The 26,314-nt window shown below is 36.4% G+C and overlaps 1 protein-coding gene and 1 pseudogene across 1 annotated transcript in view; both read right to left on the reverse strand.

The window, feature by feature from the left end:
* Window positions 1-26,314, reverse strand: part of KLHL1 (kelch like family member 1) — a 428,234-nt gene that overhangs the window by 176,591 nt on the left and 225,329 nt on the right. The window contains exon 5 of the mRNA XM_032277337.1: window positions 4,131-4,343. Within this exon, the coding sequence (XP_032133228.1) occupies window positions 4,131-4,343 (213 nt within the window). The remainder of the gene's footprint in view (window positions 1-4,130; window positions 4,344-26,314) is intronic.
* Window positions 21,732-22,905, reverse strand: LOC116551278 (annotated as a pseudogene).

Consider the following 26,314-nt stretch of genomic DNA (forward strand, 5'->3'; position numbering starts at 1 on the left):
GTATAATTCATTCTTTGAATATAACTCAGTTATCTATTGCTATCATTTTGCCTTTTTCTCTGGTGCTGTCTATAGCAAAGTCAAATAATTGAATTTATGTCAGTATTAGCTGTTATATTTCAATAGGGGACAGAGAGAAACAGTGTTGCTTCTGAGTCTTTTGTATGCCTTGTCTTCCTTTCCTAAGCTACTTTTTTCTACCACTGCTCTAATCTAAAATCCATATCCTCTTTGTTATATTTTCTGCACCAAATTAGCATACTTAATGTGCTAATTTATAACTCATAAAGAAATGACAAAGCCCAGATACGCATAATGGGCCTACTAATAAAACACATGGGAGTAGAGAAATGATGGAACTGAAATATGTCCAAGTCAAGTTGGTCAGTTGCCTCATGAACACAAGAGAAGGCTATTACTGTAAGCTAAATTAATTTTTGGCGCTAATCATTCTTTTAACATGTTCTCTTTGTTGATGAAGTTTCTGTCATTGTTTTAATTTTTACTCTTTACTCTAAAAATGTTTTCATGCATTTACTAAGTACAATCATAGCTACTCCTTGGTATAAAAGTACTTACAGATTATAGAGTTTAACTCAATCCTGGAAACATCTATTTTTTAATTAATTTATTTCTGTCTTAAATACCTTTTAAAATCTTTTTGATTTTTTATACTCGTCTTGGTCCGCACTTTGTTATGTTTTGGTGAGGAATTTTGTAAGCAGCTCACATTGACTCTTTCAAATATTGTTCTCTCACTCACCTGAAATTGATTATTTACATCTGCAGGAATTACCTTACAAACACACAAATTATCAAGTCTCCTTTAAAAACTGGTCCAAGCACTGTATCCTTTTGAAAGTAATCCCTTACCTTACCAGAAAAATATAGACTCTGGCCTCCTTTAAATATTGCTAGTATTTTAAAATATAATATTGTGTTTTACTACATGTTAATTAAATAATATATATGTTATAATATGCATAACATATTACATGTTTGTATATATACATGTAAATATGTACATGTATGTGTACACATATATGTGTATATATAGAGGGGGAGAGAGACATACAGAGAGAGAATGAGACTGACTATTGAAATTATGTCATTACTTCAGTAGTATATAAGACTTTGAATCATGGTAGTTTTAACACTTCTACTCTCATTTATACTGTAGTATTGCTGTGACATATTCTCCAAATAACCTCCCCTACCATTATAACTCTTTTCTATTTTTTTCCTATTTTTCTCTCATTCATCTAATACATTGTGTTTGAAATTCCACGTATTTTGTCTTCTCTTGGTGGCACACACAAACATCTCATGTGCATGTGTAAATACTCACGACACATGCACACAAATCACTTAAAATTATAAAAGACCTATATATTAATCACTGGAAAAAAGCATGGGCAAACCTTATATTAATGAATCCAAGATCAGTAAAAAAATGTTTCTTGACCATTTGAATAGCTTTTCATAAGGACCCAAAGGTGTTTAGCAGCTTTGAAAGTCCATGTGCAAGTCTATAATATCCTTTACTCAATTAAACTTTTTTTTTTTCACACTGGTTGGACATTGAGGTAAATATGCAATAACCCTAAATAAATATTACACTCTTTTTCCCTTAGTGGAAGAAGAACCACATTGGTATCACATAAAACTGGAGTAAAATCTGACCTTTAAAACTAAAATGATGATAATCACGCAGATTCTCAAAGTACTCATTTGTCAAATGGGAATAACAGTATCTACTATGTGGCAATTTTATAGAAATTAAATGAGATAAAATAGTTTGGTATCTAAAGAAATAAAGGCCTGTAAGTTCCTATCATATCGCTGTTCTTCCATCCTCAGTGTCTTTAAAAAAAACCTTCAAAATTGATGAATTCAGGATATTTTTAAGATCTTCCAAGTTAGAGAGAAAACAGGGAAATAACATTCATTATTGGAGAAATACCTGTGTATCTTCATATCTGGCCAGCCTATGTTTGCAGGAAAACCAGATTTTCTACTAGCTCTATGAACTTTGAAAATCACTTAACCTCTTTGAGCCTAATACTTCCTCCTTGCAATACAATTAATAATCTTTACTTTGCATATGTTTTTATGATTAGAAATATCTAATATGCTTATAATGATATTTAATTAATTAATGTTATAGAAGTGATAGCCTCTTTTTTATACAAAGACATTTTATAAACAGAAAATATTTTCATTCATTCCTCCTGCACATCTGTTGTTTGAAAGTACATATAAAGTTACAATGTGCAATAGCCCCAATTTGAAAGATGAGGAATGGAGAATAGTCATATGCTACATTTATGTCAACTGCACACTTTAAAAATTTTTAATAATTACATCAAGAGTATTTTATACCTTAATTTTAATAAATATTACTTCATTAAGCAAGATATAGCAATTGAACGAATAAGAAATAAAATTCCATGTATAATGCATAGCCTTAGGAACCAATAAGGCAACAGGACATCTCTGATATGATGTAACCATTTAATGACATGCACAGGTGGCAGCATCTCCCCATATCTGATGACAGAAGAGTAGGAAACGAGGGTGTGAAAGAATGACGTACCCTGAGAAGAAGAATCTAGTCACGTTCGTGACCTATCCTAATATGTGTCCTACTACTTCTGATTTTGTTCACCAATATAACTCGAAACAACCCACATTTCAACCAACAGTTGAAGTGGGTAGAGAATAATGGCTATGCCAGAGTCAGAGGTACCCAGTCATAGCATCTGTCATTAACTGATAATTATCATTGGATCTCTGACTAATAGCAATCATTGGCTATTTCTTTCCCAAAAGATTACTCCCTCAGACTCTAATAAATGCTACATGGTATTAGAACCTAAGTTGGGAGATTTGCAAATTTCAGCGCTTGGCATCAAAATTTCTTCTTTGTCTAGCAAATGTGTGTTTCCTCTTCTTTATAAGAGCCTGTTGTTAAGATAGGCTCACATAATTTGAGATCCATAAATCATTTTTCTCTGTTGTTTCTCCTGTACTCATCTCAGCAGCCAAAGGAAACATAATTATTACCTTATTTATAAAGCTTCTCTTTTTTTGGATTATGGTAATGTGTTTCTAACTTTCCAGTTTTTAAATATGACCACAAATCCCACTTCTACACGTACTGTTAACACTTCATACTTGCCTTCTGTTCTTTTATTGTGTCCTAATTCTCTTTTTTACATTTTTAATAACATATGGATTAGCAAAAATGTCAATTGTGATTTGGATTCAAATGAGGAATCTAATGAATAATAGAAGCCTCTCATCTCCCCATCACAAATTATATACACAAACAAGTTTACCCATCAATTTCGAGGCTAAGGTCACCTTCAAGCTTATTTTTGGACAAATTTACCAGCCAGAAACACTGAATTAACAATGCTGTACATAGACAATTTCGTAGCAAGTTAAATATACAAGACTCAGAATGAGAGAAAACTAGCCACTCGTCTAAGTTGAGCAAACTTAATGTTTTAATCAATTTTTCTGTACCCTATTTAACTCATCAATAAAGTTAAGTTAGTTCACTTGGTGTCTAGAGGCTCCTTAGCTCCAATTATTAAAGGTTCCATAATTCTAATTGCTAAATACTATTAAATCACAACTCTCTACTATTCAGGTATGTTTTACTCCTCTGCAGAAGTTGAAATATCATGCATCAAGTCATTGAAAATCACACAGAATATGTATTTACATCAAAGAATGATCACATATTGAGTCTTAGGTGAAATAATAGATAGGAGACATTGTATTATGAATGGGTGTTTTACATATATTATCTAATAGATCTCAATGAAATTTTGTATGGCAGTATGATTACATTTTATAGATAAAGAAACTGAATATCAGAAAAATTAAATGATATTATCATGATCATACAAATGACTATGAGTAAGTGCCAGAGATGGGATTTAGATCCACAACCCTTCATCACACATCATTTTCCACTATCAAATTTAACTTAAAAATGGTATTTGACAAATACATTAAAAAAATGTAAATATATAATGAAAAATGTGTTTTGATGTTTACTTTTAATGTAGGGTTTTTCAGTACATTGAATCTATTCAAACAGCATCACACATCATTACCTGTGGTGGAAGCAGTGGCAACCTTATAAAGGCAAGAAGCATGCTCAGGTCATTGCATCTCCTCTGCATGTCATACTTGACCCACATCATCAATGCATGGAAGATAGTTTCTTCATCAGGAACGTTTACATCATCACTGGCCAGCAGTTTATGGAGCTCCTCAGCTGGAAGGAGTAAAAACTCTTGATTTCTGATAACTTCCATTATGTTTTCCTGCAGGGAGAAAACATCTTGGCATAAATTCTGCTTTACTTTTATTTAGCTAGTAAAGCATTTCAGAAAGAAATAAGAAAAGTAGTCAATAACCTTTGTTCTCATTATAACATAATCCTTGAGACTCAATCCTTCAGAAACTAGAAGCTGTTAAGATGAAAGCATTGTAATTGTAATTGAAGTGTAAATGTATCCTAGACAGCACAGATCTTGTAATAACTGGAGGATTATAATGCTGAGCTTTGTTATGCAGGTAGGATGTACTAAGTGATTAAATGTTAAAGTTTCAAGTGTACTGCTATATAAGATTTGGTGAATAGGAAAAAAATAACATTTCACATTTTTAAAACCTTGATGACATATATATATATATATATATATATATATATATATTTAGAGAGAGAGAGAGAGAGAGAGATATGAGAATCAGAAAATGACACTAACATTGCATAGATAAAAGTAGCACTATAAGATGCGCCATTGTTTATTCAAAAGAGAAAGAATAGGACAGATGGGCCACTGAAGTCACAAAATCCAACATAGTCCACCCTGCTATTAGCTCTTATCCCTCCCTCCCTTCACGACAATTTCTTTGGCTTAATTCATATTCCCATTTAGTTTCTTCCTGATTGCTCCCATAACTCCTGATTATACTGCCTAATTCTATTCTTAGCTTCTCAGTTGCATCTTCTATAATGATGCCAGAATAATATTTCCAAAACATAAATGTGCTTATGGTTTATTCTGAAGTTTTTGTTTTGTTTTCTTTTATGATTTATCCATATCTTTTGGGTTAAATTTCTTGTTTAAGCATGCTGGTATTCATAAGCTGATCTTTTCTGGTTCTCTTTTTTTTTGAATTTGCCAAGTTGTTTGACATTTCCTCCCTTATTTACTCCATCGCTTAAAATGACTTTTATCTACCATGCTTTTCTAAATTTCTGTCACATTCCAAGATTCAATTCAAGAGCTACCTACTACATATGGCTCCTCAAGTTTCTACTGAGTTTCATTAGACCTGGCCATGCCTTCAGTATCCCCTTACACTGTGTAGTGGGTGTATCCCTGCCACAGCAGATACCATGCTGCAGCCTAATCTTTGGTAAACTTAGAGATCTGTTCACAAGTTTTAAGCTGTAAGACCCTGATTTATATAACCTTGTATCTCTAGATCCTGGCACGAAGCCTAGAAAACAGCAGGGGAACAGTACATACTTGCTGAATACATGAATTGATAATCTCAGTAGAGAAAAATAAAATTGTAGAAACAGCACAGAATAGTACAGTCTTTTTAAAACATATTTTAAAAACTACTTGTCAAAAACTTTCTTACGTTTTAAGCAAAAAGGCTTCTGTGGATGATACATGGTTAGAAAAGACAGAAATTCCACTGTTTGGCCCTCCCTGCCCCACCTCCCCGCCCATGTCTCCTGAGACAACTCCAAGGAAGATACAACAAAGGCTTCTCAGATCCTAGTTTTAAAGCCACAGTTGTGGTAGCAATATGCACAGGACACATATTTTAGGATAAAAAGTGCAGTCGAGTGATACTAGGACTCTTCCAAAGAAGGCATTGTGACTACGATAAACAGAGCAGAGCATTCAGCAAGTGACCGTTAATTGCATGTTAGAGCAGTTTCAAACTGATTTTTTGAGGAGAAGCCCGGCCTGTGTTACAGTGTGTCCTTGGAGCTGAAGTCACTTCAGCTTTCACAAAAGGGCAACACTTTTACTTTCTTTCAGGGCATCTGCCATACATTTACATTAATTGTATAATACTAATACAATTTGTAAATAACGTATTTATTTATACTAATTGGCTCCCCAGAATAAGTGAAAGTAGTTATTTTTGTTCCAGGAAATTATTTTGTTCCATGTGTTTCCTCTGAGCACTGTGTAAATTATAGATGTCCAATAACTATTGACATAATTAACAAATCAAGTGTTCTAAGATGTTTTGTCATCAATTTCTTCTTAAAAAACTATGGTAAGATAAAGATGTTTCAGAGGAATCTCTGAAAGATTTTGTCCATCTGTTTCTCCAGTTACTAAAAAAATCTACATCTCTATTAAAATACACACAGAACTCTATAGCTAGGCCATCACAATATAGTGAGGGATATCATAAAAAAACAGCTCTATGAAATTCCTGGTGGTGTCTATCATAAAGATACTGTTCAAAGCATATTTCATTATGTTTTATAGTGTCCTCTTTATGATGACCCTTGGGAGAAATTTCTTTCAGGTTTTAGTAGAGAGAATAATTGCACTTCTCCTGAGTAAATTGGTTTGCTTTTATCATGGATGTTGTAAATTATGAAATTGATCCAATTTCTCTTTTTATTTGGCCTCTAGAAAACTTAGAGTCAAATTGAAATCTATCTGGTAGGAAGGTTATAGACTTTTATAGTTTGATTTCTTTTTCAGACAGCACTGATAATAGTTTCATTTAATATCACTACAAAAGTTTTTCTTTTCTCTTTTTCTCTCTGCATCTGATTTAGAGAATATTCTGATAATTTTGTATAAGTTATACTAAATCTTTTGGGAACTAGCAGCATTGTGTTGTACAAACTGCTTATACTTAGAAGCTGGTATCAGATTTTTCACACTCACTCACATGTTATTATATAGGTATTGTTTGTTATTATTTTTCTTTACATACATTGAACTTCTCAAGTTCTTCTTGCTGTTTTCCTTTTTCTATCCAGCCTCATTTTAATGATACTCTGCTTATGGTACCTACAATATAGATTCTGGAAATTAATTTTTTTAGAATCATTATGTGTTATTGATAAAAGAGGAAATATCAATTCACATCGATTTTCTTACATTGCTCCCTTATGTTAGCAAACTCCTTATTGTCTCTGAAGATCATATAACAAGAGGCCTGTTTGCCTTTTGTACAATCCCTTTCTTTAGGTTTATTCATTCATTCATTCAGCATAGGTTTATTGAATCCCTGATACGTGGCCCTGGATATTCATCATGAGGACAAAATGGATTTGTCCATAAATCTCGCCATATGGGAGACAGCTATAAAAAATGCAGCCTCTAGAAAATGATAGTAGTCAACTCTGTAGAACCCAGCCTTTCAAATGGACCTAAAATATTAGGAAAGAATTTAAATCAGAAAATGGGAAATGGAGAAATATGGTATTTTGGCCAGGGAAAACCATATAAACAAAGACATAATAGCTGGGAGTATAGTATGTGATGTCATAGTTGGTATGTCAATTTGATCGATATAAGCACAGATAATTTGTCTGAAATAACATTGAAAGTATAGGCAGGTGAATAATGGAATAGAGATAGTCTAAAACTTTGATGGTCTTATATGTATTATACTATCATTTAAGTATATTCAATCTCATATGAACACACATACGTACATACACATATTTTCTACATATAGTTTAAAAGTGCTTATTGTAAAAAAAAAAGATTTTGGTAACAAACATAAGTTTCCATTTCATACGACAGGATAATTACCAAAATAAAGACTAAACTACTATTTACTATTTCTACTTCATAATATTTTAAAATAAATTTTCTAGCCAAAAAAAATGTAGTTTTGTTTTATCCTGAATAGAAAGAAGTTTTGTATCAGTTTTTGTTTGTTTAAGTATTTCCTGGGCTTAATATAAACATATTTTTAATATTCATTTCTTCTGTTCATTAATTATTGTCTTCCCCCATATATTAGTGGTAAACATGGAAGCAATAACTCTTGTGAAATTTTATTAGAAATATAACTTTACTTCATATGAAAATTAGCTGAAAACTAATGGTAATATTGTATCAAACAGAATATAAGTAAATCTCTTCAATTATCATCTTTTTGTTATTGTTTAAAATATGGCTATTCAACTATAGCAACATATTTTTAATCATTCAAATAACTTTAATTTTATTTACTTCATGAATAGCTAATATCAAAGCAACACATTATGTACTATATGGTCAACTCAAGAACTCTCTCTCATGGAAGTCTACTGAGTTAAGACTTATGTCTTATCATTGTGTGCTCTGTGACCACTAGTCAATTAGAGTAAATTCCTAATCACTGTTCTAATCATTATGGTAGGAAGACAAATTCTTTGTCAGACCACCACATAATCTCTGTCTTGATTTCAATGCACCAAAAAATAAAGAATTTATTTAATTATCCATCTAAACATTATTGGTTCAAAAGGTGAGTTCTTAGGAGGCTCATAATGCCAAGAAACTTAAAAAAAAAGGGGGGGGGATCCTGTAATTTGGCTACATCCTCTGGTTGAGGTTCATTAGGTAAGTATGAAAAATTAAAACTTTGGGTCGAATGTTTTGGGTATAAGATTTTAAAATTTCTAATTCCTTAAAAATTCTTTGCAAACAATGTTTTGAGAGTTTCATGATATATGCATGCTTCTACTATTTTAAGAATTGAGACTGAAAAATTCATTTTTGACTTCTGAGGCAATGTTTTTTTCTGTTATGTTACGTACTAGATTGAAATTTTCATCTTCTATTTCATTGGAGCCAAAGGTACAATGTAGGTCACAGTGGCTGTTTCTCTAGAGGGCACAGGTGGTAAACCTTGACCAGAGCCTTGGTGTTCTCTGTTTTCAGTTTTTACAACAGGGAAAGGTTGATAATTTTCTAAATCTTTAAGATTTGTTTCCCTTTTTATTTTAAATTTATCTTTAAATCATTTCTATTTTCTTGAAATTTACTATAAGCAATTGACAGAAGCAATGTGGCTCCTTCGACACTTGTCTTAGAGATTTCTTCTGCCAAATATTTTGCCACTCACAAGTTCTTTCCAGAAAACACTATGATGCAAACACAATTCAGCTAAGTTATTTGCCACTTTATAACAAGGATCACTTTTCCTCCAGTTACCAAAAACCTATTCCCCGTTTCAATCTGAGACCTCATCAGAATGGCCTTTACTGTCATTGTTCTACCAACATTTTCATCACAGTGACTTGGGTAATCTAAGACTTTTACTACTGTTCTCTTCTGAGCACTCACCTAAATTTCCCTTTACATTTTGTTCAAGGCAATATAGATTTATTCCAGCATTCATTTCAAAACTCTTCCAGCCGTTATTTATTATGTAGTCTTAGAACCTCTTCCACATTTTCAGGGATTTGTTATAGTAACTCCTTACTCCTGGGTATCAATTTCTGTCTTAATAATTTTCTGAGCTGCTATAAAAAAGTCTAAGACTCAACAAATTATAAACAATAGAAAATTATTGCTCACAGTTCTAGAGACTGGAAAGTCCAAGATCAAGGCAGAGCCCTTGTGACCCAAATACCTGACAATGTCCTCCAGCTTTTAATATACCACAATGGGGATTAGGTTTTAACATATGGAATCTGGGGGTCACAAATCACAGCAGCATCTCTTCCAAAGGTTATATTTAATATTATAATCAGAATATGACCTTAGGTGGAAATAGGAGCATTGCAGATATAATTGATTAAGAAAAAATCATAATGGATTGGGGTGGACCATAATCTAATAACTGTGGTCTTTCTAAGAGAAATTCTGAGATAAACAGACACACACTGAGTAGAACTCAATGTGAAGAAATGAGAGACACAAAGAGAAGAAGGCTATCTGAAGATGGAGGCAGAGATTAAAGTTATGCTACCACAAACTGAGGAATAACAAGGATTGTCAGTAACAGAAGCTGGAAGAAGCAAAATAGGACTCTTCCCCAGAGACTTTAGGAAAAAAACATGACCCTGTCGATAATGTGACTTTGAATTTCTAGTTTTTAGAACTGTGAAAAAGTAAATTTAAAGTCTTTTAAGCCACCCATTTTGTGGTACTTTGTACAGCAGACCTAGGAAATTAACACACATCATTAGAGAGATCTATAAAAATTATAATTTTAAAAAACTTGCATCAAAAATCTCAGATAAACTTAAGAAAGCATCACAATTATTTCCAATCCTTAAAATAATAATTTCTAAGTTCTTTCTGTTATAAAGCAATGCCTTTAAGAAATACTAGGTTTACCATGTTCCTCATGGGGTATAGCAAAAAACGTTATCTTAACATCAACTTCCATATATACATAGTTTTCTGTTGCTTTTAGAATTTAAACTTTCTAAAAATGCAGAGCTGAGAAAGGTATCTCTCTTCAAGTATCAAGAGTTCTTAGTAATAATTGCCTTAAAGTTGCTACACTGGCATATTGCTGTCAAGATTCTAGCTTTTTCATGTTTTAAAACCAATTTTACTGGGCTTTTGATTATATGCCTTGTCTGAGTTTTGAATCCCTTTGACAAAGGTGCTGACTGAACTCTTGAACACTACCTTAGAATTTCAAAGAAAATGGAAACTCATTATGAGATTGTCACACCTTGTTATTTTCCCAAGGAGAATGCTGAGGCTAAGAGGAATTCACATATAGTCATACTCATGGTCAAGATAAGGCTGGGATTAGAAACTCTGTCTTTAGCCCTTAAGTCTATGACACTTCCCATTATACTACCTGGCCTATCTATTATTTGGTTAATTTCTTTCTGGTTCTCCTCACCTAACTATTTTGACCTTAATGTCATACTTTGACCTATTCAACAACGATGCACCCTTACTTTTGAGGTGCTCACCTGGATTTTATTTACAACTCTTGATATTTCTGGGTCCCACAATATGGTATGGTGATTACAGGTGATTTAATTTGGAGAGTTGGATGGGATTTAGATGCCAACTCTGCTACTTACTGGTTGTGTAACATTAGGGAGTTGAGTTTCTTGTATGTAAATGAGGATAAAAATAGTATCCATTATAATGCATTCTTATCAGAATTAGGTATGAAAACTAAATTAAAGCTACTATCCTTAGAGAAGTGCTGTCTCATAGAAAGAAACACATAAGTGTTAGTCATTCCTATTCTGCATCTGACCCTACCCGTCACTTCAGCCTCCTCTTGCCAGCTCTATAGGCTATATTCACATTATTTTCCCTATTTTTCCAATTATTCAATCATTGAAGAAACACTGTTTTATTGGATTCTTTCTCTTTTCTTACTATACGCTTAATACTGGGAATACAGAATTTAAAAAAAGAAAGGTCTTACCCTAGTATCTTACTTGCTAGTGAGGAGGACAATACTATAAGAGAATTTCATTCATTTTTTAAGAAGAAAAAATTTAGTGATTTGAAGAGGGTGAGAATGGAAGTGAAATAAAAGAGACCAGACCACATTTTTGTCCTTTCTGCAATAATAATTTCCAAAACAAGAAAATGTTTGTAGTAGATCATGGATTCAGAAAGCACTAAGAAAATATTGGTGTCATCTGGTCGAATTCTCATTATCTAGATAGTCTATCAAATAGGAATTACCACTATCTAACATATTCTTACACTGGAAACAATCTTTGAAAGAACTTATTTTAACTCACATTCCATGCACTTTTTCTGTGCACTGATTACCCAGCAATTATTTTGAGTGATGGGAAACCCACAACCCTGTGAAGAAGCCCCATGATGGCTGAATAGCTGTATTAGAAAATTGGCTGATTTTTGAAGGAACATCTGTCTTCTTGTAATTTTCTTTCATCCAAGGGCAAATAAATTACTATTCTGTTTATTGCCTTTTCAAATCCTTGCAGATTAATATTTTTTCTTCCATATGTATGTGTGTGTATATATTTGTATATATGTATATATTTATACATATGTATATGCTACTTTGTAAAGGCTAAAGAACTACCATTCTTTAATCTGTATAAAAAGTCCTAATCTCAAAACCAGAAAAGGATGCTAGAACTGAAAATATAGTTTTAGCTGATTATATATGTCTCTGAATATACTTGCATTTTTCTTATTGCTTTAGAAACGATAAATAAAACAATCAGCAGATATTTTATTGACTCTATATTGCTTATTTGCACATATTTATCTTACATATACAAACATATGCTTATTTAATTAATATTATTCAGATAACACAACAAAGAAGTGTTCAAAGAGCTGTTAATGCATATACGTTTAATGGTGTTTACAAGTTTTACCTATATTTTCTTATCAGCTCTTAAGAAATAAACATGGAGAGTTTTTGATCCAAGATGGCCGTTTAGGAACAGCTCAGGATTGCAGCTCCCAGTGAAAGCGCAGAGAGTGAGTGGACTCCGTATTTTTATTGCCCACAGACTAGGAAATTCCCAGGCAGAGGAGCTCCATGGTCACCAGTGCGGCTGTTTCAGCCAGCGCGGCTGTGCTGGCCGTCGCAGCTGCTTTGCCCAGCACGGCTGCTTTGTCGGCACCCCAGAGCAGTGGTTCTCCGGTTCTCCGTACAAAATACACCGGTCCGGGTGCCCTTTTCCAGGTGATTGGAGCCACGGAAAGTTGCCCATTCGTCTGTTTAAAAAGGGGACTGAACAGAGAACCAGGACAGTAGATTCCAGGGCAAAAAAAAAAAAAAAAAAGTGCCACAAACCTCAGTGCTGCTGTTTAAGCTAGCGCAGTGAGTGGCTGCAGGGGAAAACAGACCCTGGCGCCTGCAGGCGACTGGAACACCAACTTAAAAAAGGAGCTGAGGCAGGGAGCCAGGCGATCAGGCTCGGCTGGTCCCACCCCCACAAAAGAACAGCAACCAGAAACTCTGGATTGAGACTTTCACAGCAAGCGCAGCTGAACCCAGGACGGTCCAGCTCTGTGGGGGAGGGGCGTCTGCCATTACCGAGGCAGCCCGCCGTTGCCAAGGCAACCCACCATTGCTGAGGCAGCCCACCGTTGCCAAGGCAACCCGCCATTGCTGAGGCAGCCCCCTGTTGCCAAGGCAGCCCGCCACAGCAGAGAGACTCCACCTCAACAGAGGGGGGCCACCATCGCCAAAGCAGTTCTAACTACACCCATATAACAGGACTGCAGGGAAGTTCACTGGGCAGCGGGGCGGAGCCAACAGCAGCTCAGCAAAGCCTCTATAGGCCAACAGTGACTAGGCTGCCTCCTTGCTGGGCAGGGCAGGTCTGAAGGAAAAAAAAAAGAAGGCGGCAGCATAACGGAAACTCATAAATAAAGCCCTAAATTCCAGGGACAGAGCACCTGGGAACAAAAAGCAGTTTATGAGTACTGCTACAGCAGACCTAAAAGTACCTTCCCAGCAGCTCTGCATGAACAACAACAGAGCTCGCAGCTCACCATTTGAGCTCCTATAAAGAAGAGACCATCTCCTCAAGCAGCTCCCTGACCCCTATATATCCAAAGAGACACCTCATAAAGGAGAGATCAGATTGACACTAGGCGGGTATCCTTCTGGGACAAAGATAGCAGAAGAAGAAAACTGGTAACAACCCTTACTGTTCAGCAGCTGCTGCAGGTGAACCCCAGGCAAGCAGGGCCTGGAGTGAACCTCAGCAGACCTACAGCAGAGGGGCCAGACTGTCAGAAGGAAAACCAAGAAGCAGAAATAACCTCATCATCAACAAACAGAATGTCAATCTGAAAGATTTGAGACCCAATCTGAAAGCCAGCAACCACAAAGTCGACAGATGGATAAATCCTTAAAGATGGGAAGAAACCAGCGCAAAAAGGATGAAATCACCAGAAACCAGAACACCTCTCCTCCTACAAGGGATCACAACTCCTCACCAGCAAGGGAACAAGGTTGGATGGAGAACGAGTGTGATGAAATGACAGAATCAGACTTCAGAAGGTGGGTAGTAAGAAACTTCTGTGAACTTAAAGAACATGTTCTAACCAAATGCAAAGAAACTAAGAACCTTGAAAAAAGAATTGACGAAATGCTAACGAGAATGGACAAAATAGAAAGGAATATAAGTGAATTGATGGAGCTGAAAAACGCAACACGAGAACGTGTGAATGCACAAGTATCAACAGCCGAATTGACCAAGCAGAAGAAAGGATATCAGAGGTCGAAGATCAACTCAATGAAATAAAACGGGAAGGCAAGACTGGAGAAAAAAGGGTAAAAAGGAAGAACAAAGTCTCCAAGACATGTGGGACTATGTGAAAAGACCTAATCTACGTTTGATAGGTGTACCTGAATGCGACGAAGAGAATGAATCCAAGCTGGAAAATACTCTTCAGGATATTATTCAGGAAAACTTCCCCAACCTAGCAAGGCAGGCAAACATGCAAGTCCAGGAAATACAGAGAACACCACAAAGATATTCGTCAAGAAGAGCAACCCCAAGGCATATAATCGTCAGATTCACCAGGGTTGAAATGAAGGAGAAAATACTAAGGGGAGCCAGAGAGAAAGGTCAGGTTACCTACAAAGGGAAGCCCATCAGACTCACAGCAGATCTCTCAGCAGAAACCCTACAAGCCAGAAGAGACTGGGGGCCAATATTCAACAACCTTAAAGAAAAGAACTTTCAACCCAGAATCTCCTATCCAGCCAAACTAAGCTTCATAAGTGAAGGAAAAATAAAATCCTTTGGGAACATGCAAGTACTCAGAGATTTCGTCACCACCAGGCCAGCTCTACAAGAGCTCCTGAAAGAGGCTCTACACATATAAAGGAACAACAAGTATCAGCTCAAATAAAGGGCAAAACACCCAGCTAATACCAAAATGGCAGTATCAAATTCACACATAACAATATTAACCCTAAATGTAAATGGACTAAATGCCCCAATTAAAAGACACAGACTGGCAAACTGGATAAAAAGCTAAAACCCATTGGTGTGCTGTATCCAGGAAACCCATCTCACAGGCAAGGATACACAAAGGCTCAAAATAAAGGGATGGAGGAAGATTTACCAAGAAAATGGAGAGCAAAAAAAAAAAAAAAGCAGGAGTTGCAATTCTCATCTCTGATAAATTAGACTTTAAAGCAACAAAGATCATAAGAGACAAAAAGGGACATTACATAATGGTAAAAGGATCAATGAAACAAGAAGAGCTAATGATCCTAAATATATACGCACCCAATACAGGGGCATCCAGATACATAAGGCAAGTTCTTAATGACTTACAAAGAGACTTAGACTCCCACACAATAATAGTGGGAGACTTTAACACCCCATTGTCAACATTAGACAGATCAACCAGACAGAAAATTAACAAGGATATCCAGTTCTTGAACTCAGACCTGGACCAAGCAAACCTAATAGACATTTACAGAACTCTCCACCCCAAATCCACAGAATATACATTCTTCTCAGCACTACATCACACCTCCTCTAAAATTAACCACATAATTGGGAGTAAATCACTCCTCAGCAAATGCAAAAGAACAGAAATCGTAACAAACAGTCTCTCAGACCACAGTGCAATCAAGTTAGAACTCAGAATTAAAAAACTAACCCAGAACCACACAGCTTCATGGAAACTGAACAACTTACTCTTGAATGTTGACTGGATAAACAATGAAATGAAGACAGAAATAAAGATGTTCTTCGAAACCAACGAGAATGAAGACACAACATACCAGAACCTCTGGGACACATTTAAAGCAGTCTCTAGAGGAAAATATATAGCAATAAGTGCCCACATGAGAAGCAAGGAGAGATCAAAAATTGACACCCTATCATCAAAACTGAAAGAGCCAGAGGAGCAAGATCAAAAAACCTCAAAGTCTAGCAGAAGACGAGAAATAGCTAAGATCAGAGCAGAACTGAAGGAGATAGAGACACAAAAAACCCTTCAAAAAATCAATAAATCCAGGAGCTGGTTTTTTGAAAAGATCAACAAAATAGACAGACCACTAGTCAGATTAATAAAAAAGAAAAGAGAGAATAACCAAATTGATGCAATAAAAAATGATAATGGGGATATCACCACAGATTCCACAGAAATTCAAACCATCATCAGAGATTATTACAAACAACTCTATGCACACAAACTAATAAACCTGGAAGAAATGGATAAATTCCTGGACACTTGCCTCCTCCCAAGCCTAAACTAGGAAGAAGCCGAAACCCTGAACAGACCCATAACGAGGTCTGAAGTTGAGGCAGCAATTAAGAGCTTACCACCAAAAAAAAGCCCAGGTCCAGATGGGTTTACAGCCGAATTCTACCAGACGTACAAAGAGGAGCTGGTACCATTCCTTCTGAAACTATTCCAAACAATACAAAAAGAGGGAATTCTTCCCAAATCATTTTATGACACCAACATCATACTGATTCCAAAACCTGGCAGAGACTCAACAAGAAAAGAAAACTTCAGGCCAATATCCATGATGAACATAGATACAAAAATCTTCAATAAAATACTGACAAGCCGATTGCAACAGCACATCAAAAAGCTTATCCACCATGATCAAGTAGGTTTCATCCCGGGGATGCAAGGCTGGTTCAACGTAAGCAAGTCTATAAACGTAATTCACCACATAAACAGAACCAAAGACAAAAACCACATGATTATCTCAATTGATGCAGAGAAGGCCTTTGACAAAATTCAACAGCCCTTTATGCTAAAAACCCTCAATAAGCTAGGTATTGATAGAACGTATCTCAAAATAATAAAAGCTATTTATGACAAATCAACAGCCAATATCATACTGAATGGGTAAAAACTGGAAGCATTCCCCTTGAAATGTGGCACTAGACAAGGATGCCCTCTCTCACCACTCCTATTCAATATAGTATTAGAGGTTCTAGCCAGAGCAATCAGGCAAGAAAAAGAAATAAAGGGCATTCAAATAGGAAAGGAGGAAGTCAAATTGTCTCTATTTGCAGATGACATGATTGTATATCTACAAGACCCCATTGTCTCAGCCCCAAACCTCCTGAAACTGATAAGCAAGTTCAGCAAAGTCTCAGGATACAAAATCAATGTGCAAAAATCGCATGCATTCCTATACACCAATAACAGACTTAAAGAGAGCCAAATCAAGAACAAACTTCCATTCACAATTGCCACAAAGAGAATAAAATACCTAGGAATACAACTAACAAGGAAAGTAAAAGACCTCTTCAAGGAGAACTATGAGCCACTGCTCAACGAAATAAGAGAGGACACAAACAGATGGAGAAACATTCCATATTCATGGTTAGGAAGAACCAATATCGTGAAAATGGCCATACTTCCCAAAGTAATTTACAGATTCAATGCTATCCCCATCAAGCTACCAATGACCTTCTTCGCCGAACTGGGAAAAAACCACCTTAAACTTCATATGGAACCAAAAGAAGCCCACATAGCCAAGTCAATTCTAAGCAAAAAGAACAAAGCAGGGGGCATCACACTACCAGACTTCATACTATACTACAAGGCTACAGTAATCAAAACAGCATGGTACTGGTACCAAAACAGAGATATAGACCAATGGAACAGAACAGAGGTCTTGGAGGCAACACAACATATCTACAACCATCTGATCTTTGACAAACCAGACAAAAACAAGCAATGGGGAAAGGATTCCCTGTTCAATAAATGGTGTTGGGAAAGCTGGCTAGCCATGGGCAGAAAGCAGAAAATGGACCCCTTCCTTACACCTTACAGTAAAATTAACTCCAGATGGATTAAAGACTTAAACATAAGACCTAACACCATAAAAACCCTAGAAGAAAATCTAGGCAAAACCATTCAGGACAGAGGCATAGGCAAGGACTTCATGACCAAAACACCAAAAGGATTGACAACAAAAGCCAAAATAGACAAATGGGACCTAATCAAACTCCACAGCTTCTGCACAGCAAAAGAAACAGTCATTAGAGTGAATCGGCAACCAACAGAATGGGAAAAAAGTTTTGCAGTTTACCCATCTGACAAAGGGCTGATATCCAGAATTTACAAAGAACTAAAACAGATTTACAAGAAAAAAACTAACAAGCCCATTCAAAGTGGGCAAAGGATATGAACAGACACTTTACAAAAGAAGATATACATGAGGCCAACAAACATATGAAAAAATGCTCATCATCACTGGTCATCAGAGAAATGCAAATCAAAACAACATTGAGATACCATCTCACACCAGTTAGAATGGCGATCATTAAAAAATCTGGAGACAACAGATGCTGGAGAGGATGTGGAGAAATAGGAACACTTTTACACTGTTGGTGGGAGTGTAAATTAGTTCAACCATTGTGGAAGACAGTGTGGTGATTCCTCAAGGACCCAGAAATAGAAATTCCATTTGACCTAGCAATCCCATTATGGGTATATATCCAAAGGATTACAAATCGTTCTGCTATAAGGACACGTGCACATGAATGTTCATTGCAGCATTGTTTACAATAGCAAAGACCTGGAACCAACCCAAATGCCCATCGACTATAGACTGGATAGGGAAAATGTGGCACATATACACCATGGAATATTATGCAGCCATCAAAAACGATGAGTTTGGGTCCTTTGTAGGGACATGGATAAACCTGGAAACCATCATTCTCAGCAAATTGACACAAGAGCAGAAGATCAAACACTGCATGTTCTCACTCATAGGTGGGTGTTGAACAATGAGAACACATGGACACAGGGAGGGGAGCACTACACACTGGGGTCAGTTGGAGGGAAATAGGGGAGGGACGGTGTGGGTTTGGGAGCTGGGGAGAGATAGCAAGGGGAGAAATGCCAGATGTAGGTGATGGGGAGAAAGGCAGCAAATCACACTGCCACGTGTGTACCTGTGCAACAATTTTGCATGTTCTTCACATGTTCCCCAAAACCTAAAATGTAATAAAATTAGTGGGGGGGAAAAAAAAAGAAATAAACATGGAATATAATTTCTTTAAGTATTGATATCATATGTTAGTGTCTTCCTTAATCATGGCAATATACAGAATATATTGGTCAAAAGTTTAATATGTGATAAATATTCTCTACTAATGTAGGAGAAAGGAGTCTACAGAAATCATTTATAAATTTCAGTTTCAAAAAAAATTAGCTAAAGAATACATCTTCTATTTTTTTGATTTAACAAAACTAACAAACTTTCAAATATGTTACTTTGCAAAGTTTAAATATGCATGTATAAATTATTAGTCAGAGTGGTAGCATTTATTTTTATAATTAGTAATATTAGATACATTAACTTCCTGGTAGAGTCTAAACCTATCTCTTCTGCATTCTTGATAAATTGCTGAACATCTGTATTTGCCAACTCTTCTACTTACTGGTTGTGTCACTAACTGATTAGGTGTCTAGCAAAGTCATTGAAAATGGTTGGAGCTAGAAATAGGAGAAAAGATACAGCTCTGTTAAATGGTTACAAAACCATATGTTTTTGACAGCTTAGAAGAAAATGGTATCATTGAACATTAAATCATGAGACAATAACATGCCTACATATTGAGATCTATTTCTTTTCATTGCAGTATACTGTCTAGGGTACCTGATCATATAATTTTTCTGAAACAATTTCTAGTGCTTAATGAAAGAATAAAAATAATACTCCTCTACAACCTTACTAGAAAAAGAAACTTGTAATGCAAGATAGTATCTCTGTTTTTTCTGCTCTAGGATATCTTTCAGAAAATTGGCTGGAAAAATCTACTTCGATCTGTAAGAAAGTATGTATATTATGTCAGGTGGTGCTCATTCTGTACTTACAGAAAATTGAGAAAAGTTTATACCCTATCTTCTCAGAAAAAAAAAAAAAAAGCTTTCCAGGACCTAAAGAATTTTACTGTGAACCTAAGATTTTTTTAGTCATTTGTTCTTATGCTTATAAGCATAAATGATACTTCAGGAAAGTCTGTTATATGCATAATCAGAAACAGCTAGACATTCGGGATAAAAAGTATATGTAGAAAGAAAGAAGTCAGTACAGAAATTACTGACATATCCACATTGACTATTTTGTAGTAAAAGACAGTATTAGCATTATTCAATGAGGAATACATTATAATTTTGCAATTTGAGGTTTAAATGGTCTCCACAGAAGCATGTAAAATTTTAATTATGATTTTGCATTCATTTATTGCTTAATAAAAGGATTTAGATCATTTCCCTTCTGGGCTGAATAATTTACTAGTTGCTTACAACCAACATTAACAAAAAAAAACAACATGGCACTGTATATTCTCTTATATTAATCTATTTTGAAGCTTAACAGTAGAAATAATTATAATAATTGTCAAAGAAATTCAGGTGGAAATGAAAAACAAACTCTAAAAATTAACACCAACAAAGTCCTAAAATGGAAACTAATGAAAGAATATACTCTACTTTATAAAACAATAATTGAAATGAAAGGGGATAATCCTCTTGGTAGCTACACAAATTTATAAGAAATATGTCTCAAGAAAGTTTGTCAAATAATAATGTAGTACCTGCCATTAATGTATCTCTAGGCAAACAAAAGAAGCATTAGCTATATTACAACATGTATTGCTATGTATGATGCACTAAATATGAAAGTTGGTACCAAACATAAGTGCATAGAGCATTAAAATATTTTGTAACTAAGGTGCAGGAAAAAGAAACAAGGACTGAAGTTCATACTGAGGGAATGTATTCTCTTCCTGGGTTACAAGGAGGTGTAGTTTCAAAGGCAAGAACTTCCAGCGCCATACCTCCACCCACATCTCCATCCGGAAGACTAGAGGTCTTTGTTCAACTTTCACACACTCAGGCAAAAAAATCAAAGATCCATCATTCTAGCCGTAGGTTTAAAGAACTCCTTTCATAGGACAGAAAATTTGAATAGGGCAGGAATAGCTCCCAGGTTAAAAGTCCCGTTCTCCCACACCTGGGCAGACTCCATTTCTAGATCCCCTTCCACAACCTTGTGGGAGCTGCTCTCTATTTATTTCTTTCTCCTTTTCCTCTCTCTGCCTAAATAAATAACCTTCTGCAAAAACTCTTTGGGGGCTTATATTTACTTAACCGAGCCACCACATCTGGTGGGGTCCTCCCTCCCATTCTTGGTAAGGGACCAAGGGTTTGGAAGAACACAACCTAGCAGGGGTGCTGAGCCTACCACACACCCCAGAACCTGGTCCCAATATCTCACATTTTCATCCTGGATGGTTTCAGTTCTGGAAATGGCTATTTGTTATTTCTTCAAATACTACAAATATACACTTATTTACTTATGTATTTATAGGTATTTGTTGTGCGTGAAAGAGCACACGTTTTTGGGAAACACAGTGTCGGAGCGTAGAGACCAACAAAGGCTGCCCAATGGCCATCTTACACATCATGCTCCAAAAGACACAGAGGATGTTTGCTAATAAAAATCAACTGGAATATGGATTCCTTTGGGCAACTCTCCCAGCCTTACCCCTTTTAGAGTTTAGGAAATCTCCCAACTGTTTTCCTGATGCCAACTATAGTATATGAGAGATAGAGTACCTAAGGGGTGCCTTCCTGTTTTTTATAAAGAACATGTATTTAGATTTTTTTGAAGTCATTGTTTTACTTTTATCCTATGTTCTCTTATGGCCACCAGATCAACCTCTGTTCAGATTGCCTTGATGTCTGTTTTTCCTGCTCTAGAATATCTTTCAGGAAAATTGGCTGGAAAAATCTACTTTGATCTGTAAGAAAGTATATGTTGAAAAGAGAGGTCATCTTTAGCCATGATGGAGTCATACAGGGTTACATCATTGGCCAGCATCATCCTGCTTGTGTGACTCTGAATGATATGCTTCTTGGTCTTTCATCAGATAGTCGGAAATCAAATTTCTTGTCAATACGATCTGCTCTAATAAGTGCTAGCTCCAAAGTTTCCACTTAGTTTGTGGCCATAATAAATTTTATATCTCCTCATCAACCAAATCCATCCAACTGGTTCAACAGTTCCAACATTATTGACTGAAATTATCTCTTACCACCGGAATTTGAGTCATATCTTTTTGTCCTAATGGCATCAATTTCATCTACCAACACAATGTAAGGTGCATGTTCTTCAGTAACTTGAAACAATTCCCATATGAAATTGGGCCAACACCTCAGTACTTCTGAAAAAGTTCAAAGGCAATCAATCTCAAGAAAGTGGCTGAGGTTTGGTTTGTAATAATTTGGTTGACAAGGTTTTCACTGTATCAGGTGGGCCATAGAGAATGATCCCCTTAAGGGACTTTATACTTCATAATATTCAGGATGTGTAAGAGGAAGCTCCATAAATTCCTTAATTTCCTGGATTTGGTTGGCCAATCCCCTATATTAGCATTGATCTCCTTGGGGACCTTTTCCACCTTCATCACCCTAAATAGCACCTCTATCATGGCATGTATTTTGTGGTTGAGCAGAACCAGTCAGCTTGGTTTCAGCAGATTCTTGTCTACAAATGACAGAATGCTGATGTAGTGTTCTGAGCTCAACAAATGTAGATACGGTGATATGACCATCATCAATGATCTTTTCCAAGGGTCCTACTGATGTCAGAGTCTCCCTCAGATCACCCACTTTCAATCTTTCCTCTTTTTGCTTTTCTTCTAATGGTTTCATTTGTTCCTCATATCTAATGAATTCTTCCTCTATGAGAAGATAGTCTTTAATTCTAACTTCAATAATTTTAACAGGCACTGAATGTGAGGTGTCACCAGTGGCAGTTTGCTGGTAGCACCTAGTCCCTTTGTTTTCTTTTTTTTCCCCCCCACTCTCATTGGTACAAGAGGTTCATACTTCGCTTGTCTGTGTTATGATTCTTGCCTCATCCAGGATCATGACCACCATTCTGACTTTGACCCATCTTTCCTTGACCACTCAAGCTGTCGCTCCCATGTGCCTCCATCACAGAAGTCTATCCCATTTGCACATGTAACAGAGCCATTAAATAACTTTGGTATTTTTCTGATTTTTTAATATAAATGAGTTGATTTAGTTTCCTATTGCTGCTGTAACAAATCACCATAAATTGTGTAGCCTTAAAAAATATGTATTTATTACATTGATGTTCTGGAGGTCCAAAGTCCAGGCAGAGTGTAGCTCAGATAGTTTTCTGCTTCAGGTTTTACCAGGTGAAAATCAAGGTGTTGGCAAGTTTCCTTCATTTTTGGAATCTGTGGGAATAATCTGTTTTTGTTTTTGTTTTTGTTTTTGAGACAAGCTCTTGCTCTGTCACCCAAGTTGAAGTTTGCAGTGGCATGGTCTCGGCTCACTGCAACAACCATCTCCCAGGTTCAAGTGATTCTTCTGCCTCAGCTTCCATAGTACCTGAGACTACATGTGCATGTCATCATGCCTGGCTTAATTATTGTATTTGTAGTAGAGATGGGGTTTCACCAGGTGAACCAGGCTGGTCTTGAACTCATAACCTCAGGTGAACCACCCACCTTGGCCTACCAAAGTGCTGGTATTATTACAGTCACAAGCCATCATGCCCAGCCAGGAAAAATCTGTTTTCCAGTTCATTCACGTTGTTGGTAGAATATGCTTCTATGTGATTATAGTACTGAGGTCCTCATTTTCTTGCTGGCTGGAGGTCACTCAGCTTTTACACCTTTCTCACCTTGGTTGGTTTGCCCTCCTTCCTCCATCTTTACACACAGCAATGTCAAGTTTAATTTTTCTCATGCTTGGAATCTCTCTTTCATCCTCTTCTGCTGCTTCTCTCCTTTCTTACTGTCCCATATCTGTGACTGGCTCTTCTGGCTTCCTCTTCTGCTTTTAGAGACTCATGTCACTACACTTGACTAATCCTGGACGTTCACTCTATCTTAATATTGGTTAATTAGCCATTCTAATTAATTTTTGTCTGCAAAGTACCTTCACAGTAATAACTAGATAAGTATTTGAATAATCCAGACACCTTGGTAGATTGGAGAATCTTCAGAATTTTGTATACCACAATGTGTCTGCTTTTCAAATTTATCAATTTTTCATGCTTATTAAAACAAACTTAGTTCATGAAGCTGATGGATGAAGCATAGTCTACAGTCATTCAAGAAAATGATTTAGTCATTCAATTAAAATCTATCATATATGCTAAGTAGTCTACTATAGAACATAAATAAAAAGATGAAAAGGGATGGCTTTACCCTCAAAAAAATGAAATATTTCTGAAGACTTTTTATGAATTGAAGATGTGTGAAGACAAATTTTGTCATTTGATCAACAGAATAGTAGTGATAATATTAGCGATATTATCTAGTCAACTGAACTCCTCAAAAGGATACCTCACTGATAATTTATTTAAAAATCAAACAATAGGACATTATTAAAAGTAAAAAAAAACATTATTTGCAGAAAACTTTTGATTTTCAGGGGAACCTTGGTCCTTCTCTTTAGTTAGTCCTCCTGACCCCCTGGCCAAAGCTAATCTGTGACTCAAATTAGAAATCTGATGAAAAGACTCTAAAGAAGTTGTGGAAGCAGGTACCTAGCTATTACTCATGTTCCCCTGTCTTTGGACACCCCAAGCACTGAATTGCATAAAATGTTGTCAGTTAGCTCTAAGCCAGTCCTTGACATAAATGGGCATTCTACAATGCAACAAGTAGTTGAGACTTGTGGCTTTATTGATAAAGTATATAGAACCCTTAGAGATTGATCTGTCCAGTAGCCCAAATACATCCTTGGAACATGGTTAAATTTGCCTTCACAATAAAGAAGAAAATATTGTTAAACTTAATGAGGGACATTGGTGCCTTGCTAAGTGCGTCACTAAAAGTCCCATCCTCCAGAGTGCGTTGACTGCCTAAGGAGGAGGGGAAAGGTAGGCTGTCAGAGGACAAGGACACCTAATACCCTCGCCATCCTCAGCTGGTGATTATTTGAGTTACAACAGGTTTGACCCACCCATGGTGAGTTCACTGCTGCCACTGAATAACATGTCTTATAGTGGATATAGCAGTCCTGCAGGCCACCCTGTTGTCCTTTGGATCTACACAGAAAGGATGAGAAAAGCAGATGATGAGATTAGATTTCTAGGTTTATCTGTACCATTCCCTGTGGTTACTGAGTCCCCTTAAACCTCCTCAGGAACTCAGGTCTATAGAACTTCAACTTAACCCAAGTTTTAACTGACAAATTCCTCACCACGGAAAAAGCAGTCATGGTCATATCAGCAAAGATTGACCAATAGGAAGTCTGGCATAAAAGCGATCACTGGGTGCCCTCTCCTGATCGACCCAGGCAAGGATCTTCCCCAAGAGATCTCTGAGTTTGATTAATAATGAGATCTCCAAGGAGAAGATTAATGTGCTCCACACCAAATAATTCCTGCCTAGGAGGCCCCCTAGGGTCTGCCCCACAATAGCCTCTGTTATTGACACAAATGCCATTCCTTCCTCCCAGTAAGCCTAAGGATGAATTGTGGAGCCCTGCAAACTTTTACATGGACCTCAGGACTGGGTTTTAAAACCAAGACCAGGTGTTTTCCTGAGTTCCTATGCTCCCCAGAGATCAGAGATCACATGCCAAGATCAGAGTAAAATGGAGAGGTAGAAAGAAATGTACTTCTTGGACTTTTTGGCTATGTGGTAGAAGGCGACATTGACACTTGCAACACGTGGCACTAGGATGCAGGGAAACAAATACTACTTTTTGCTTTTGGATCTGAGATCACCACCATTGAGATGTTGTCAGGTCCAGGCATCACTGAGTTCTTCTGAACCCCTATAAACTTCAATGTTATGGCCCCACTATTGAATATATTATTAGTATATATCTATTATTTATATGTAATTATGCTCATCTTTACCACGAATCCCTGAATGGAACTGCTGACATTAGGGATATCTTAGAGGGGTATGTGGAAAACTGTGAACCTGTCCAACTAAAAACGTCTAGTGCCATTGCCTCTCTAAAACAGTATCAGTGGTCTGATGCATAAAAAAAATAACTATCCGTATTGCCCAATTCCTCTGTGAGACAATTTTTTCTATCTAGTGTCACATGTGGCTTGTGCACAAGGCCTGGACACTCACCATTGACTATAAGCGACCCAATGCTGCATTTAGTCTTTGGTGCCAGAGGTATCCTACATAATGTCTGTCATAAAGATTATTGCTTAAGCTGAAGGAATTTGGTCTGCAGCAATTGATATTACGAATGCAATAAAAATCACACATTTTTTTGTGTGTGATTCATCTACAAAGCATTTCTAGATTTGGCCAAAAGAAAGAAACAAAAGCCAAACTCAGGAAGACTGAAAGGAG

Source organism: Sapajus apella, unplaced genomic scaffold (genome assembly GCF_009761245.1).
Source record: "Sapajus apella isolate SASKATOON/1434 unplaced genomic scaffold, GSC_monkey_1.0 scaffold9, whole genome shotgun sequence".
NCBI lineage: Eukaryota > Metazoa > Chordata > Mammalia > Primates > Cebidae > Sapajus > Sapajus apella.